Raw genomic sequence first — 18,809 nt, forward strand, 5'->3', positions numbered from 1 at the left:
CCAGCCATGGCCAATGCGCATTTCCACTAAAAACTTTTACTTTTTGTCTGAGTAACAACTCTAAGACAAAAGGGTAAGAGTTAAGCAAATGAGGTTAAGTAACTTGCAGGGGTGGGGGGGTGTTACACAGCTAGGAAGAATCTGAGACTAGATTTGAACCCAGGCCAAGTACTCTAGCCACTGTACCACCTAGCTGCCCTTTGTTGATTGATTTTTAAATTTTATTTATTTATTTTAAAATATTTTTTCATGGTTACATGATTCACATTCTCTCCCTCCCCTCTTCCCTCCTCCATCCCGGAGCTGACAAGCAATTCCAGTGGGTATACATATGTTATCACTTTATACCTATTTCCATATTATTCATTTTTGTAATAAGGCAATCTTTTAAAACCAAAACTCCAAATCATGTACCCATATAAAAGAATGATAAATCACATATTTTTCTTTTGTGTTTCTACTCCCACAGTTTTTTTCTCTTGAAGTGGGTAGCATTCTTTCTCATAAGTCCCTTGAGAATGTCCTAGATCACTGCATTGCTATTAGTAGCAAAGCCAATTACATTTGATCATTCCACAATGTATCAGTCTCTGTGTACAATATTCTCTTGGTTCTGCTCATTTCACTCTGCATCAGTTCATGGAGATCTTTCCACTTCATATAGAAATCAAGCAGTTCATCATTCCTTATAGCACAATAGTATTCCATAACCATCATATACCACAATTTGTTCAGCCATTCCCCAATCAAGAGATACCCTCTCATTTTCCAATTTTTTGATATTACAAAGAGCACAGCTATAAATATCTTTATACAACCATTTTTATTATCTCTTTGGGGTACAAATCTAGTAGTGGTATTGCTGGATCAAAGGGTATGCATTCTTTTAAAACCTCTTACACATAATTCCAAATTGCTTTCCAGAATGGTTGGATCAAATCACAACTCCACCAGCAATGCTTTTGTGTCCCAATTTTGCCATATCCCCTCCAACATTTATTATTTTCTTTTACTGTCATATTGACCAGTCTGCTAGATGCTAGGTGGTACCTCAGAGTTGTCTTGATTTGCATTTCTCTAATCAGGAGAGATTTAGAACACTTTTTCATGTGACAATAGTTTTTATTTTTTCCATTGAAAACTGCCTGTTCATATTAATGGTTTGATTTCTTGTACATTTGACTTAGTTCCTTATAAATGAACCAAAATTTTTTTTAGTTTATTTATTTTTAGAATATTTTCCCATGGTTACATGATTCATGTTCTTTCCCTCTCCTCACTACCACCACCACCACCACCACCACCACCACCACCACCACACACACACACACACACACACACACACACACACACACACACACACACACACCACTACCCTCGGTAGCCAAAATGCTAGGTTTTACATATATCATTGATCGAGACCTACTGGAAATATGGAATATTATTGATAGTTGCACTAGGGTAATTGTTTAGTGTCTACATCCTCAATAATATCCCCCTCAATCCATGTGTTCAAGCAGTTGTTTTTCATCTGTGTTTTTACTCCCACAGTTCTCCCTCTGGATATGGATAGTTTTCTTTCTCATAAGTCCCTCAGCATTGTTCTGGATCACTGCATTGCTACTAGTACAGAAGTCCATTACATTCGATTTTATCACAGTGTATCAGTCTCTGTGTACAATGTTTGCCTAGTTCTGCTCCTTTCGCTCTGCATCAATTCCTGGAGGTCATTCCAGTTCACATGGAATTCCTCCAGTTTGTTATTCCTTTGAGCTCATAGTATTCCATCACCAGCAGATACCACAATTTGTTCAGCCATTCCCCAAATGAAAGGCATACCCTCGTATTCCAGGTTTTTGTCACTACAAAGAGTGCATCTATAAATATTTTTGTACATGTCTTTTTCCTTATGATCTTTTTGGGGTATAAATCCAGCAGTGGTATGGCTGGATCAAAGGGCAGACAGTCTTTTAAAACTCTTTGGGCATAGTTCCGAATTGCTATCCAGAATGGTTGGATGAATTCACAACTCCACCAGCAATGCATCAATGTCCCAATTTTGCCACATCCCCTCCAACATTCACCTCTTTCCTTTGTTGTCATGTTAACCAATCTGCTAGGTGTGAGGTGGTACCTCAGAGTTGTTTTGATTTGCATTTCTCTAATTAAAGAAGATTTAGAACACTTTCTCATGTGCTTATGGATAGTTTTGATTTCTTTATCTGAAAATTGCCTATTCATATCCCTTGCCCATTTATCAATTGAGGAATGGCTTGATTTTTTATACAATTGATTTTGCTCCTTATATATTTGAGTAATTAGACCTTTGTCAGTTTTTGTTGTAAAGATTTTTTTCCCAATTTGTTGATTCCCTTCTAATTTTGGTTGGATTAGTTTTGTTTGTACACAAACTTTATTATTTAATGTAATCGAAATTATTTATTTTACATTTTGTAATTTTTTTCTAACTCTTGCTTGGTTTTAAAATCTTTCCTTTCCCAAAGATCTGACAAGTATACTATTCTGTGTTCACCTAATTTACTTATATTTTCCTTCTTTATATTCAAGTCATTCACCCATTCTGAATTTATCTTGGTGTAGGGTGTGAGATGTTCAACTAAACGTAATCTTTCCCATATTGTTTTCCAATTTTCCCAGCAGTTTTTGTCAAATAGTGGATTTTTGTCCCAAAAGCTAGGCTCTTTGGCTTTATCATAGACTGTCTTGCTGATGTCACTTACCCCAAGTCTATTCCACTGATCTTCCCTTCTGTCTCTTAGCCAGTACCATATTGTTTTGATGACCACTGCTTTATAGTACAGTTTAAGATCTGGTAGTGCTAGGCCCCCTTCCTTCACATTTTTTTCCATTATTTCCCTTGATATTCTTGATCTTTTGTTCTTCCAAATGAACTTTGTTATAGTTTTTTCTAATTCAGTAAAAAAGTTTTTTGGTAATTTGAAAGGTATGGCACTAAATAGGTAAATTAATTTGGGTAGAATGTTCATTTTTATTATGTTAGCTCGTCCTACCCATGAACAATTAATGGTTTTCCAATTGTTTAAATCCAGTTTTATTTTTTTGGAAAGTGTTTGGTAGTTGTTTTCATATAATTGCTGTTTGTTTTGGTAGATAGATTCCTAAGTATTTTATATTGTCTAGGGTGATTTTGAATAGTATTTGTCTTTCTAACTTTTGCAGCTGAGATGTTGGAAATATATAGAAATGCTGATGATTTATGTGCATTTATTTTGTATCCTGCATCTTTACTAAAGTTGTTGATTATTTACACTAGTTTTTTAGTTGATTCGCTAGGATTTTTTAAGTAGACTATCATATCATCTGCAAAGAGTGATAGCTTGGTCTCCTCGTTGTCTATTTTAATACCTTCAATTTCTTTTCTTCTCTAATTACACTTGCTAGTGTTTCTAGTACAATGTTAAATAAGAGAGGTGATAATGGGCATCCTTGTTTCACTCCTAATCTTATTAGGAATGCTTCTAATTTGTCCCCATTGCATATGATGCTTGTTGATGGTTTAAGATATATATAGTTTTTTATTTTTAGGAAAGGCCCTTCTATTCCTATACTTTCTAGTGTTTTTAATAGGAATAGGTGTTGTATTTTGTCAAAGACTTTTTCAGCATCTATTGAGATAATCATGTGATCTTTGTTCGTTAGCTTGTTGATATGGTCAATAATGTGGATGGTTTTCCTAATATTAAACCATCTGTGCATTCCTGGATAACGCTCTTGATCAGTTGCTGGAGTCTTTTTGCTAGTATTCTATGTAAGATTTTTGCATCTATGTTCATTAAGGAGATTGATCTATAGTTTTCTTTCTCTGTTTTTGATTTACCTGGCTTTGGGATCAGTACCATATTTGTGTCATAAAAGGAATTTGGTAGAACTCCTTCTTTGCTTATTATGTCAAATAATTTGTATAGTATTGGGATTAGTTGTTCTTTGAATGTTTGATAGAATTCACTTGTGAATCCATCTGGTCCTAGGGATTCTTTCTTAGGGAGTTCTTTGATGGTTTGTTCAATTTCTTTTTCTGATATTGGATTATTTAAGTATTCTATTTCTTCTGCTATTAATCTAGGCAATTTATATTTTTGTAAATATTCATCCATATCACCTAGATTGCTATGTTTATTGCCATATAATTGGGCAAAATAGTTTTTAATGATTGCCTTAATTTCCTCTTCATTAGTGGTGAGGTCTCCCTTTTCATATTTGATACTGTTAATTTGGTTTTCTTCTTTCCTTTTTTTTTATTAGATTGACCAGTACTTTGTCAATTTTATTTGTTTTTTTCAAAGTACCAGCTTCTGGTCTTATTTATTAATTCAATAGTTCTTTTACTTTTGATTTTATTAATTTCTCCTTTAATTTTTATGATCTCTAATTTAGTTTTCATCTGCGGATTTTTAATTTGTTCACTTTCTAGTTTTTATATTTGCAAGCCCAATTTATTGACCTCTGCCCTCCCTAATCTGTTAATATATGCACTCAAGGATATAAATTTCCCCCTAAGTACTGCTTTGGCTGCATCCCACAGATTTTGGTAGGATGTCTCATCATTGTCATTCTCTTCAATAAAATTATTGTTTCTATTTGTTCTTTAACTGATTTTGGAGAATCATACTATTCAATTTCCAATTAATTTTTTTTTTAATTTTAAACCCTTAACTTCTGTGTATTGACTTATAGGTGGAAGAGTGGTAAGGGTAGGCAATGGGGGTCAAGTGACTTGCCCAGGGTCACACAACTGGGAAGTGTCTGAGGTTGGATTTGAACCTAGGACCTCCCTTCTCTAGGCCTAGCTCTCAATCCACTGAGCTACCCAGGTGCCCCCTCCAATTAATTTTTTTTTAAACCCTTGAACTTCGGTGTATTGTCTCATAGGTGGAAGAGTGGTAAGGGTGGGCAATGGGGGTCAAGTGACTTGCCCAGGGTCACACAGCTGGGAAGTGGCTGAGGCTGGGTTTGAACCTAGGACCTCCTGTCTCTAGGCCTGACTCTCACTCCACTGAGCTACCCAGCTGCCCCTCCAATTAATTTTTGATTTGCCTTTCCATATGCCCTTACTAATTATTATTTTTATTGCATTATGATCTGAAGAAGGTTGCATTTATTATTTCTACTTTTTGCATTTGTTTGCCATAGTCCTAGTGCATGGTCAATCTTTGAAAATGTACCGTGTACCGCTGTAAAGAAGGTGTATTCCTTTTTGTCCCTATTTATTTTTCTCTGCATATCTATTAACTCTAATTTTTCTAGGATTTCATTCACCTCTCTTACCTCTTTCTTATTTATTTTTTGGTTTGATTTATCTAGATCTGATACAGGAAGGTTTAGATCTCCCACTAGTATAGTGTTACTATCTGTTTCTTCCTCGAGTGCTGCCAGTTTCTCCTTTAGAAATCTGGATGCTATACCATTTGGTGCATACATGTTATGTACTGATATTTCCTCATTGTCTATACTGCCTTTTATCAGGATGTAATTACCTTCCCTATCTCTCTCTCTCTTTTTTTTTTTTTACTTTGGCTTTATCAGTTATAAAGATTGCAACTCCTGCCTTCTTTTTCTCAGTCAAAGCCCAATAGATTTTGTTCCATCCTTTCACCTTCACCCTGTGTGTGTCTACATGCCTCATATAGTAGGCTTTTGGTTTCTAATCCACCCTGGTATTTGCTTCCATTTTATGGGAGAGTTCATCCCATTCACATTCAGAGTTATGATTGTCATCTGTGTATTCCCCAACATTTTGATGTCCTCTCCTAATTCTGCCTTTTCTTCTTTTGCTATTTCCTTTTAAACCAGTGGTTTGCTTTTAATCAGTCCCCCTAATTCCCACCCTTATTTTACTTCCCTTCCTGCCCCCTCCCTTTTTGTCCTCCTCTTGTTATTTATTTTTTAGGGTCAATTAGATTCCCTCCCCACCTTTTTCCCTCCCTTTATGTACTACTTGCCCCACTTCCCACCTTGGTTTTTCCCTTCTGATTTTCCCTGTAGTATAAGATAGAATTTGTTACCCCAATGGATCTATCTGCTCTTCCCCCTCAGAATTGATTCCTCTGAGAGTAAGGTTTAAGTATTACATATTAACACTCTCTTCCTCTCCTTCTTATAATAATATTCTTCCCCTCCCCTTCCCATACGCCTCACAGGCTCTTGAAGAGTTCCAATCTGAGATCATGAGAAAGGTAGAAGAGATTTAGCAAGAAAAGTAGGAAATATTTCAAAAAGAAAATAACAGTTTAAAAGGCAGAATTTCACAATTAGAAATTGAGGCTCAGAAATCAAATGAAATGATAAGCAAATCGAAGACCAGAAATGACCATCTGGAAGTCATGAAGAGCCAGATAGACCAGACTAAAAAGGAAAACCAAAAGATTATAGTTGAAAATCAGTCTTTAAAGGCTAGAATTGGGCAGTAGAAGCCAATGATCTCACAAGACAGCAAGAATTAATAAAGCAAAATCAAAAGACTGACAAAATAGAAGGAAACATGAAATATCTCAATGAGAAGATGATAGATCAAGAAAACATGTCCAGAAGAGACAACTTGAGAATTATTGGCCTTCCAGAAAAATCAGAGACAAATAGAAATCTAGATGTCATACTATAAGAAATTATCTAATAAAACTGCCCCAATGTCCTTGAATAAGAGGGCAAAATAGACATTGAAACAGCCCATAGAAGACCCTCTACACTAAATCCTCAAAAGAGAACCCCCAGGAATGTAACAGCCAAATTCAAAAGCTTCCAAGTTAAGGAGAAAATATTACAAGAAGCCAGAAAGAGACAATTCAGATATCAAGGAACAACAATCAGGATTACACAGGATCTGGCAGCCTCCACACTACAAGACTGCAAGACTTGTAATATGATATTCAGAAAGGCAAGAGAATTGGGTCTACAACCAAGGATCATCTACCCATTAAAACTGTACCAATCCAGTTATACATTAATTGTGATATTATTTTAAGAGTGCTCAAAAACTGACTCTTGTATGGCTAATGATTGATTTCTGGAATCTTGAGTTAAATTGAACCTCAACCTTGCCAAATTCCTAGCCCTTCCCTAAGGCTACACTCCAGAAGACTGGTCAGCTATCTCAGTCTCTTTACTTTACCTACAATGATCAATTAATATATGTATCAAACATCAGTAGATGCCTTAGGCCATATCAGCTCCTGATCCAGGTGTTAGCTCTACCTATTGTTTTAGGTTCTGGCAGTTTGTATTTCCTGATGATTACCTCATAATGTTAATGTATCAAACCACTTGGCTCTCCCCTTCCCCCTGTAAGGTTGCAACCCCAATAAAAGTAGAATATGACAGTTGAGGATGAAGCTCTTAACCATCAGAGCTCTGAACTATGAAGCTCTTGACCACCAGAGCTTACTCGCTGTCTATCTTACGCCAGAACTTTCTATGTCTGTCTGTCTTTATTCTCACCTTATGTTCTCTTTCCATTAGTCCTTCACCCATAACCCATTTTCACACAGTCCTAAGTTCCCCTTTCTGAGTGTCCTACCCAATAGGAATTTTCATGGAGCTGCTGGACGGCTTCAAAAACTGACTATATACTTCCAGGGGAAAGTATGAGCATTCAACAAAATAGAAGATTTCCAAGTATTTATAAAGAAAAGACAAGGATTAAATGGAAAGTTTGATATCCAATCACAAAAACCAAGAGAAACATGGAAAGGTAAATAAGAGAGGGGAAAGAAAAAAAAAATTTAAGGTTCTTCTTTAAGGGCTTCAATAAGATCAAATTACTTATATTCTTATATGGGAAAATGTTATTTGTAACTCTCAAAAATTGTATTCGCTATTATAGTAATTAGAAGAACTATACATAGGGAAAGGTTGGGGTACTAAGTGGTCTAAGATGATACACACACAAAAAAAGAAAGAAAAACGGTGGGGGAATATAAGATGGCACCAAGAGAAACTTAAAGGAATAAGAAAAATAGGATCATCTATACCACACAGTGAACCTAGTTTAGATAGGAGAGACCAAGCCCAAACTCAAAAGATTTCAGTTTTGTTCTGATTCATATCTTACATAAGTCAATGATAGGCAATGTAGCATTATGAATAAAACCTGGTCTCAGAGTCAAGGTTCAAGTCTTGTCTCTCATACATACTGGATTGTGACCCTGAGCTATCATGGAACTTCTCTTAAGAATATGAATTGCAAAGTTAGGTTTAGATCAACATCTCACACCCTATACCAAGATAAGTTCAAAATGGGTATAAAACATAAAGAGTGATATTATAAGTAAATTAGGTGAACACAGAATAGTCTACCAATGGATCTATGAAGAAGAGAAGAATTTAAGATCAAACAAGAGATAGAGAACATTGTGAGATGTAAAAGATATAATTTTGATTATATTAATTTTGAATTAATTTGAATATATTAATTGATTAAGATTTGTACAAAAATACCCCAATGCAACCAAGATTAAAAGGGAAACAACAAACTGGGAAAATATTTTTAAAACAAATTTCTCTCATAAGGGTCTCAATTCTCAAACATATAGAGAACTAAGCCAAATTTATAAGAAACCAAGTCATTCCCCAATTGACAAATGGTCAACGGATATGAATAGGTAGTTCTCAGAGGAAGAAATTAAAGAAATTAATAATCATATGAAAAAGTATTCTAAATCCCTGCTGATTAGAGAAATGCAAATCAAAAGAACTCTGAGATATCACCTTACACCTAGCAGATTGGCCAATATGATAGTAAAGGAAAATAATAAGTATTGGAGGGAATGTGTGTTTCCTCATCTATATAATGAGCTGGAGAGGAAATGGCAAAACTCTACAGTATCTTTGCCAAGAAAATCTGAAATCGGGTCATAGAGTTGGACACAACTGACCAGCAATAACCCCTTTTCAGAAATAGAGCAGGTACAGAAGTAGAGGGATTTTGGGGGAAAAGATAATGAAGGTCCATTTTGGACATTTTAAATTTGGGATAACTAAACTGAGGTGTTTGAATTGGAATAAAGTAGGCAATCTCAATCGTTTTGTTTAAGCTTATTAACCTAACAAATTTTTTTTTCAGGATCCTTTCATTTGGGGGCCAAGATTTGGCCTTTAAAGGACAAACAAGGAAATTTGCACCTATGCTAGGGGTGATAGAGAAGAACTAAAACTTCTAGAGTAGAGGATTAATATAATTTTGTCCTTACGGAGTTGGTTTGGAGAGGGGAGACTTAAGGGAAAGAAAAAGCACTTACCCTCAAGGAGTTTATGTTCTATTAACAGAGGGGAAACATGAATATTTTAATAATAAATTAGTAACAGTAGTAGTAGTTAATATTTACAAAGGGCTTACAATGTGCCAGTCACTTTGTGCCAATAGCACAATATGCCCAGCTCTTTATAATTATCTCAACAATCTTGAGACGTGTACACTATTATCTCATTTTACAGCTGAGGAAACTGAGGCAGGCAGAGCTGAAATAACCTTCCCCAGATAACAGGACTAGTAGCGGTCTGGAGCTGCATTGGAAATCTGGTCGTTCAGACTCTCGCCTAATATGTGCAAAACACACCGTGGGGGTTTCGGAAGCCGGGTGGGCATAGGGCAGGGTTCGAAGATGCAGCAAGCGACTTCCGCACGCAAGAACATGGTGCAAAACTTCCACACACTCTGGTGCCAGCTTTGGACTCCGAAGGTTCACAGTCAGGCATTACTCTAACCTCCCACTTTCCAATGCATACCAATCTTATTCCAAGTACCTCAGGATGCGGTGCACTCTAATACTGGTGAAGAGCAGGAGCCTGAATTCCTTCTACCCCACAATCACCTCCCTGGGAACCCAAAACCCCGCGATTCTCTGCGGCCACCGTACTGGAGGAGGGACTCTCAAAGTAAGGGAGCAAGCCTGTCGCCATGTTGGAAAAGGGCGCTGACCCGAGACCAGACAAGAACCTAATCCGAAGTAGGGGCAAGGAAGGCAGTGCACTACCAGGCTTTCAGAGCACTCTGAACGACTTCCTGTGCCTCACATCCGGCTAGTGCTCACCTGACTAACCCCAACAACTACTTCAGCCTCTTGGACTGGGATCTCCGCCAGGTCGCTTCCGGTCTCGTGGGCCGGTGGGGTGGCTCCAGACTCCCTGAGTTTCGGACACCCGAAAGTTCAGGCCCGTACCCGTGTGTCGGTGAAGGAAAGGGCACGCGAGAGCTCGCCGGGGCGGAGGATGAGTGGGCCTGAGCCGAGGACAAGGGGTCTTGTGAGCTTCTCCGATGTGGCCGTGTACTTCTCCCCGGAGGAGTGGGGGCGGCTGCGCCCCGAGCAGAGGGCCCTCTACAGGGACGTCATGCGGGAAACCTACGGTCATCTGGGCGCGCTGGGTGAGGGGAGCGTCTGCGCGGGGCCTGGGGAGGGGAGCTCATAACCGTGGGCCAGATCTGACCTTCCACTGTGGGCTCCCAACTTTCTGTTCACCTTCCAGGTTTCCCAGGCCCCAAACCTGCCCTCATCTGCTGGATGGATAAAGAGACAGAGGTCTGGGGTCCAGATGCCCGAAACCCCGAGGAGGTAGAGAAGAGAGGAAAGGAAGGCTTTGGAGGTGAGAAGATAGTTCAGTCTAATACACCCACATTTTTCCTTGGCCAGTCTTACCCACAGCTGTCCTCTAAAGAGCCTTTTCGACTAAGATATTCTGGTACCAGATCTGTGTTTCTTCTTCCCATTACTGGAGTTCAAGCAGGGTTGGAGAAATAAATCTGATTGCAGCCCTTTTTCATGAGTTGTGCAGAACTCAGCCCTTCTTATTATGCCCCTAAGATGATCCTGGTATCATTGTTGTTCAGTACTGTCCTACTCTTTGTGAGCCCATTTGGGGTTTTCTTGGCAAAGATGCTGGAGTGGTTAGCCATTTCCTTCTCCATCTCATTTTACTTTTGAGGAAACTGAGGCAAACAGGATTAAGTAACTTGCCCTGAGTCTCACAGCTATAGAGTCTGAGGCCAGATTTGAACCCAGGAATATGAGTCTTCTTGACTTCAGACCAGGTACTCTTATCTACTGCACCACTCCATAATCCCCTACTTCTTAGTGATTCTAATATATTTTATTCAGTGAATAATGCTAGGTCATGTTTAATGAGTTATTTCTATTCCTGACTGCAGAATCTCATTGAATCTTAAAACTATCACCAAAGAAACAATACAGTTAATATGAATATTAACTGTGTATAATTAATCTTCTAATGTTAACTCAGTGTTACTCAAGGAAGTTTTTGTCCCACAGACAATGACTGTTTTCTATGGAAGGAAGAGCTAAATCTCTGTGATCCTTCTGAACTGACATTGGTTATATGATTACCGACTTATTCCTGGAAAGCCACAAGAACACCTACAACATCAAACTAGCTATAGGTAGTTAATCCCTTTTAATTCTCCTGAGTGTGTGAATCCCATGTCAGTTTCTGTTTTGCTTCATGTTATTTTCAAAATAGACATTATTAGACAGATCTGACAGATTTTTGATCTGAATTCTAAACACTCCCTTTTTTCTGTAGGAACCAGGAACAAGGCTGAGAAATGGAAGAGAGAAGGGCCTGGAGTCCAGGAACCTGATGAAACACATAGGAAGAACAGTTTTTCATTTGAGGCTGTGCCAAACCCACAGCAAGAAGGCAGCAGCTCTTCCTGCGCTGATTGTGGCAAGACTTTGCATAAACACTCTATCACTGCACTTCACCAATGTAATCCCAACCAAAAGAGGTCATATACATGTCCTGATTGTGGAAGACACTTTGCTTATCCCTATTTACTGGTCAGCCACCAGCGAATGCATTCTGGGGAGCGTCCCTACTCCTGTGATCAGTGTGAGGCACGATTCTTCCAAAAAAAGTATCTTGTCCAACACCAGCTAATTCACACAGGTGAGAAGCCCTACACCTGCCCTGAATGTGGACGCTGCTTCAGACAGAGAAGATCGCTGGTCATCCATCAGCGGCGCACACACACAGGTGAAAAACCCTATTCCTGTCCTGATTGCAAGCGACAGTTTGTCTATCCCTACCAACTGGCTACTCATCGTCGTACCCACACAGGAGAGAAACCATACTCCTGTGCAGAATGTGGTTGCCGCTTCACTTATTCCTCCTTACTAATAAGCCACAGACGCATTCATTCTGATGAGAGGCCTTTTCCATGCCCTGAGTGTGGGAAGAGGTTCAAAAGGAAGTACGCTCTTGAAGCCCACCAGTGGATCCATCGTTCTGGTACTGAGATTTGGAGAAGCATGCCATCAGCAAGACAGTCTGCAGCAGAATCCTCTGTCCAGGGTGCCCGGGATCCTCCTGTGCACTGTCGTTACTACCCAGATATATTCCAGGAGTGTGGGTGAGGGAATATGAGAGAGAGACCTGAAAAAGCTAACACCAGAGGGCTGTATCTTCTCTATAAAGCATGAGGTCAGGCCATCTATGTGCTGGGAGGGCAGTGATAAGAACTGAGGGTGTAAAGTGACAGGAAATCTGGTAGAACTGCTGTGAGGAGTATTATGCAAACAGGAGATGAATAACAGAACTGATGATCTCAATAAGGAGTTTAAGTTAGACAGCTTGATCATAACAGATTGAGTTGATCATAACAGATTGAGTTGAAACTCCAGCCTTTCTTGGTAATCTACTCATGGTTCCAAAATGTTTTGGGACCAAGAAGGGAATTAAATATAGGTTCTATCCCTTGCGGTTCTCAAAGAGAAGAAGGCAATATTCCCTCCTCTATTATTTTGACAGAGCTGGACATAGAATTGGTTTTCTTTTAGAAGGCATTGCCTCATGAAAGGTCTGGTAGATCATGTCCTGTTCAGACATGGAAGTGCCCCATGGACAATTAGCCTATTAGATAATCCATGCATCCACCCCTAAAATAGATTGGCTCTAGGCAGCTGGCTAGTCACCTTGAAATTTGAACGTAAAATCTCTGAGCCCTACTTTTTCCTTGAGATAGGAATGTTCTACTGTATCCATGCCCCATTCTGGAAAAGATGCTCCATATATGAGCATTTACCAAATATTTATTCTGGGTACTCTAAAAGGGAGAATGTCCATTGTCTTGTGGCAGAGGTCCAAAGCTAATTTTCTATGTTTTCCTTCAACTCAACCCAAGTATTAAGGCTGAAGAGTGGAATGCCCTAGGTGTAGGGCAGTACCTTAACAGTACCTTCATTTTTCCTATACTGTGTTTTTTTCCACTGGGATAAACAGATTTTTAACTGATCCAGGCCTGCCCTGGAAATAGATTTTTTTAATTAATAGCTCCCTTTACTTATTATCTGGAGTTACAAGCAACTGACAGAACTATTCTAATCTGTAACATAATTGTTTCATTACATGTCAACCTTCTTTCTCATGGCAGGGATTTATAATTGTTCTTTTTTTCTTTTTTCTTTTTTCTGTTTGTGTTCATTCTTCTGACATTTTATACATGTTTCTCTTGCTCAGTTTCGTAAAAATAATTCTGGACTATCCCTTGCAAGTGCCTTATTCATACTTGTTGACTATTAAATTATTTTGTCTATATGGAATATCAGACTACTTTGTTTCTTTTGCCAAACAGTAGTTGTTTGCACAAATAATTATTTTAAATAAGTAAAATGGTCTTAATTCAAGACCCATATCTTACAATGAAAGGGTGTCCTGACAAATCCTGTAAAAACTAACTGGGCTTCCATAATTTTCCTTCACCTCGTCTTTTTGACCTTTTTATGTTATACAAAGTTCTTTCCAGCTCATAAAGTATTGTCACATAGTAGTCTTTATGCCCAGTTTTCTACACCATGGATTTGTCTGGTTGCAAATTCTTTTAAAATTTGCTTTCTGTTGTCACATTGGTAGGATGGTATACAGAGGATTGAGAATTAGAGGACCTGGGATTAAATCCCCATGTTGGCACCTATCAGTGTGGTCTTGTACATATATAATCTCTGGGCCTCAGTGTCATCTAAAAAATGTGGGGACGGATTGAGTGACCCTTAAGGTTCTTGACTGCTTGAAATTTGCTATCCTATATTAATTAAGCATTTTCTCTAGGCCATTTTTCTTTGGGGACACTTCCCTCATCTTTCTGCACCCTCTACTTCTTAGAAGCATCCTCTCTTTTCGAAAGGATGTTAACATTGGCATATTTTTGTAAATTTCATTTCCCCAGACCACTCACTACACACCTTGTAGCAATTCCAAAGATGAAATTTTGGTACCCCCTTTTATTAATTTCAAACATTTATTAGGCACTTACTGTTGTATTTTAGAAAGATACATATACTTGGCATACTGTTGTGCGTTAGCGGTAGGTAGTTCTGGCCAGGATGATATTTTGTATTTTTTCCAAGATAGGGTTCAGACTCCCACCCAAATTCTCTGCAGCCATTGTAAGAAAGGTTGAGTGAAAAAAAGCCAAGAAGCTGGCCTAGCGGCCATTTTGGAAGAGGGCAGCTGCAGGTAACCACGCAGAAACAACCGTTTGTGTTGGCGGAGTGAAGTCAGGATGCTGCCATGTACTTTAAGGGCATTCGGCTTCCGGTGGCTCAAGTGCCAGAGAACAGTTCTCTCGGGCTCAATCCAGAAGCAGTTCCCCGCAAGCTTTTTCTGGGACCTTCCCTTCCTCGGCCTAGGAGGAGTCCTTCAGCTCTCGGACCTGGGCCTCGATCTTACCACCCCCCCCACTCCCCCACCCCTGGCTGAGGCCGCAGCTTGGGAAGGGGTGGAGCCAGGGTGGAAAGTTGCGCACGCGTAAGCGCGAGCGCGCTCTCTGGACCCTGGAGGGAACTGACGCCCGCTCTCTGGGAGATCCCGGGACTTGTGATGTGGCCAGGCCACCGCGGCCCGTGCGCTACACGGACCCAAGCACCCCCGGGGAAGATGAGCACACCCGGCCCGGGGGCGAGGGGCCTCGTGAGCTTCTCCGATGTGGCCGTGTACTTCTCCCAGGAGGAGTGGGGACGGCTGCGCCCCGAGCAGAGGGCCCTTTACAGGGACGTGATGCGAGAGACCTACAGCCACCTGGGCGCGCTGGGTGAGTGTCCGGGCGGACTCTCTGAGCTGCTCTCGGAGCTGGCCTCATCTGCCTCCACTCGAGATTTTCACTAAATCTAGCCCCATTCTTAGATGCCTCCCATTTCCTCTCCCCAGGATTCCTAGGCCCCAAACCTGCCCTTATCTCCTGGGTGGAACAAGAGACAGAGGTCTGGGGTCCGGCTGCAGAGGATCCAGAGGAGTTGGGGAGAAATCAGAGAACAGCTTGTAGAGGTAAGGAAGGAGGAGATGACTGAAGGCCCCAGTTTTTTTCCCAGGAGAATTACTTAAAGAGTATCTTTCGGGGGGCAGCTGGGTAGCTCAGTGGATTGAGAGCCAGGCCTAGAGACGGGAGGTCCTAGGTTCAAATCCGGCCTCAGACACTTCCCAGCTGTGTGACCCTGGGCAAGTCACTTGACCCCCATTGCCTACCCTTACCACTCTTCCACCTATAAGTCAATACACAGAAGTTAAGGGTTTAAAATAAAAAAAAAAAAAAAAGAGTATCTTTCAAAAAGGTATCTGCACTGTTGAGGGCCACATAGGATGCATTGAAAAATGATTACATGACCGTAACTTAAGGAACGTTTGGGACAGATGGGAATGATGGGTTAAAGAGACTGACTTTTCAAGCCTGTGACAGAAGAACTGGGATACTATGGGAAAATGAGAAGAAGAGGTGATTTTCCTATGAGTAAGAGTTCAGTTTGGGACATATTTCAGGATTGATGGGTTCTGACTTTTAAGTTCTTACTAGAAGAATAGTGAAAGAGCATATTTTAACTAACAGAGGTCACAGGCAGACCAGCTGTGAGGGTGAAGATCTCTCCCTTGATTCTTTGAGGTCAGAGGTGTTCAGACCCAGCCATCCAGAATTTCAGTAAGTCAGAGTTTGAGTTACAGATTCACCCTTAAGTTATTGCTTTCCAGATAGTGAATCCACATTCAGCAGTATGACTTTTGATGCCTTTCACAGAAAGGCAGTTCTCTCATCAGATCAGGAATAAACTGTAATAGAAGAAGCTAGATTTTGAGCTTGGTATTTTCCTTATCTCTCAGCAGGAAACTGGAGCATAAAGAAGGAGAACTGGAAGAGAGAAGAGCCCCAAGCCAGGAACCCTTTGGACACACATGTGAGAGGCCAACTACTTGAACCTAGCTTCAAACTTATAGACTCAACACACAATGGATCCTTGGAATTGCCAGAGTCACCATCTAAGGCTGGCTTCAGCAAGACTTTACTTCAGCCCTCTATCCCAAAACCTCCGTTGGACACCCAGCCTGGCCAGCGGCGCCATGCCTGTCCTGATTGTGGACGCCGCTTTACGTATCCCTCCCTGCTGGTCAGCCATAGGCGAATGCACTCTGGTGAACGGCCCTTTCCTTGTCCTGAGTGTGGAATGCGCTTCAAAAGGAAGTCTGCTGTTGAAGCTCATCAGTGGATCCATCGATCTTGCTCTGGGGGACGCAGGGGTCGTCGACCTGGGATACGGGCTGTGCCACTCGCCCCTGTTCGGGGTGACCGGGACCCTCCTGTGTTATTCCGGCACTACCCAGACATCTTTGAGGAGTGTGGATGACCTGCTTCACTGGGGATGGGGGAGAAGTGATTGGAGAGGAGCTGAAGGTCTAAACATGGTCAAAGTACTAGAGGTAGGCTCTAATGGGCATGGAAGGGAGTAACCAAGCAAGACTTGGGGCCTGAAGCCAGTTCCTCATTACTCCTTTGTGGGCCTAATTCCATATTTGTTCGAAAGTGGGGGAAAATATGCCTGTATAAAGTTCAAATTAAACTTTATAAAAAAATCCATTCATGCAAGTAGAAGTTATGGAGTAGCCTAGCTTTTAATCAAGCTGTCCAATAACTAGAATTACAGTCTAGTACAAGCTGATGTCCTTCTGCACTTTACTATATGAACAAAAGTATCGCTAGCCCTGAGAAAACATACAAAATGAGATGAGGAACTGGGGCCAGAAACGATGAACCATAACTGAATGATTCTTAGGGGATAGATACAATAGCAGTTAAAGCCCAAAGAGTGGTCAAGGCAAAACTAGAGATCTAGGACCAAATGTACAGTATTTGCGTTTTCCGTATAGCAAACATCAGAGTAGGCAATAGTTCTGCAATAAGGGATAAATGTTGGGAAATAAGGATTAGCAACCAACCCAGAGGTTTGAGTTAGAGAAGGCATGGGGGGGGGTGAAGAGTTAAAGAATCTGAAACAATGTATAATGGGAAAATAGCATCAATCAGAGCATCAAGAGCAACACATAAAAGTAGTAGTGGTTCAGGTGAGTGGTAATGATGACATTACCTAGCCTATTGGAAGTTCAGTAATAAAGGAAAGAATAGAAAATCACAATAAAAGAATTGTAGGTCTTTGTAGCTGTTGGGCTAGTGTGATATAGGATGTGCAAGACAGGAGTCAAAGATGATGCCACAGTTTCAAGCTTCAATGTTTAAGAAAATGATGATATTGACAGCACAGGGGAAGTCAAATTGAGAATGTGATTTAGTGAGCACAGGGGAGCAGAAGATTTCTGATTCAGTGTTTTGAGTTTAAAGTGTACACTGGACCTAGGTGAAAATAATCAACTGGGAGTTGTCAAAGACAGGACTTTGGGGTTTAAGATTAGGCCTAACAATAGAGACATGAAAGTAATATTTAGAGGAATGGATAAGATCATGAAGGGAGAGTGGAAAGAAGAAAAAGAGGGCAAAGGCAGAGAATTTGGAGAATGCCTATTATGGGGCAGGAAGGGAAAGAAAGCAGGGCAAAAAAGAGAATAGTCAGAGAGGCAGCAAACATGCAAATCTTGGAAGCCAAGGGAAGAGTGTCACAAAGAAGAGGATAGTCAATAGTATCATGTTGCACAGTGGTAAAAGAGAATGAGGACTGAGAGAAAAGGCCATTGATTTTAATGATTAGAAAGGCAATGGTAAACTTCAGAAAAGTGGTGGGAGCAAAAACCAGATTTAGAGTGGACATGAGGATGGTCTTTAGCTGGAATACAAAGTTCATATTGTAAAAAAAAAAGTAATTTCTGTTAAGTTTAGAAAGGGCCTTAGAGATCTCCTAGTTCAAGTAGAAAACTGAATTTTACAGAAGTTGTATGACTTCCCCACGTTAACAAATAGAGAAGAAAAACCAAACCAGAATCCAGATCTCCTTATCTTTGGACCACTGCTTCATCAGCATACAATCTTTGACCTACCAAATTTAGGCTCTTCACAGACACAAAGGGAGGCACTTCTAGAATGGGGGAAGCATCCAAAGGATTGAAACCGTGTTTATTACCAAAGTGCTAGATAATGTAGAAAAACCAAAGAAGTGTGTACATCTCTTTATATGTGCTCCAAAATGTATTTTATGATCTGAAACTTTGTTGCCAAGGATGGGAATCATATAAGGTACATAAGGGCTGTATCTCAGAACTCAGACTCACTCTATTGTGCCTAGCTTTTTGTTAGTAATCAGAAAGTGACTGAGCAGTTACCTCTGTGGTCACATTTTTTGGGAAACTGCATTATATTAATCCATGACTTAGAGTCTTCTTGTTGGAAGAGAAACTTTTAAGACAGAGTTATGTTCTATTGAATCAAATATCTATTTTATGAGAGTGGGGGACTTTACACAGTGGATCTTTGTATTCTCTGCCCTGTTTAATCACATGACTCCAAAGATGTGGTTCACCATAGAGAATTGTGAAAGACTATCATCCCCTTCGTTTTT

The 18,809-nt window shown here is 40.1% G+C and overlaps 2 protein-coding genes across 3 annotated transcripts; both read left to right on the forward strand.

Annotated features, from left to right (window-relative positions):
• Positions 1-9,931: 9,931 nt before the first annotated feature.
• On the forward strand, positions 9,932-13,665 carry LOC123249599 (zinc finger protein 785-like). Its single transcript, XM_044678696.1, has 4 exons — positions 9,932-10,038; positions 10,116-10,396; positions 10,498-10,614; positions 11,569-13,665. Exons 1-4 carry the CDS (start codon positions 9,932-9,934, stop codon positions 12,399-12,401), a joined length of 1,338 nt encoding a protein of 445 aa, XP_044534631.1. The 3' UTR covers positions 12,402-13,665.
• Positions 13,666-14,836: 1,171 nt separating this feature from the next.
• Positions 14,837-16,725, forward strand: ZNF688 (zinc finger protein 688). 2 transcript variants are annotated; one of them, XM_044659761.1, is made up of 3 exons: positions 14,837-15,073; positions 15,190-15,306; positions 16,132-16,725. In XM_044659761.1, exons 1-3 carry the CDS (start codon positions 14,863-14,865, stop codon positions 16,650-16,652), a joined length of 849 nt encoding a protein of 282 aa, XP_044515696.1. In that variant the 5' UTR covers positions 14,837-14,862; the 3' UTR covers positions 16,653-16,725. The 2 variants fall into 2 exon arrangements, with proteins under 2 accessions (XP_044515696.1, XP_044515703.1); XM_044659768.1 differs by having other exon boundaries at positions 16,135-16,725.
• Positions 16,726-18,809: the final 2,084 nt, after the last annotated feature.

Source organism: Gracilinanus agilis, chromosome 1 (assembly GCF_016433145.1).
Source record: "Gracilinanus agilis isolate LMUSP501 chromosome 1, AgileGrace, whole genome shotgun sequence".
Classification (NCBI taxonomy): domain Eukaryota; kingdom Metazoa; phylum Chordata; class Mammalia; order Didelphimorphia; family Didelphidae; genus Gracilinanus; species Gracilinanus agilis.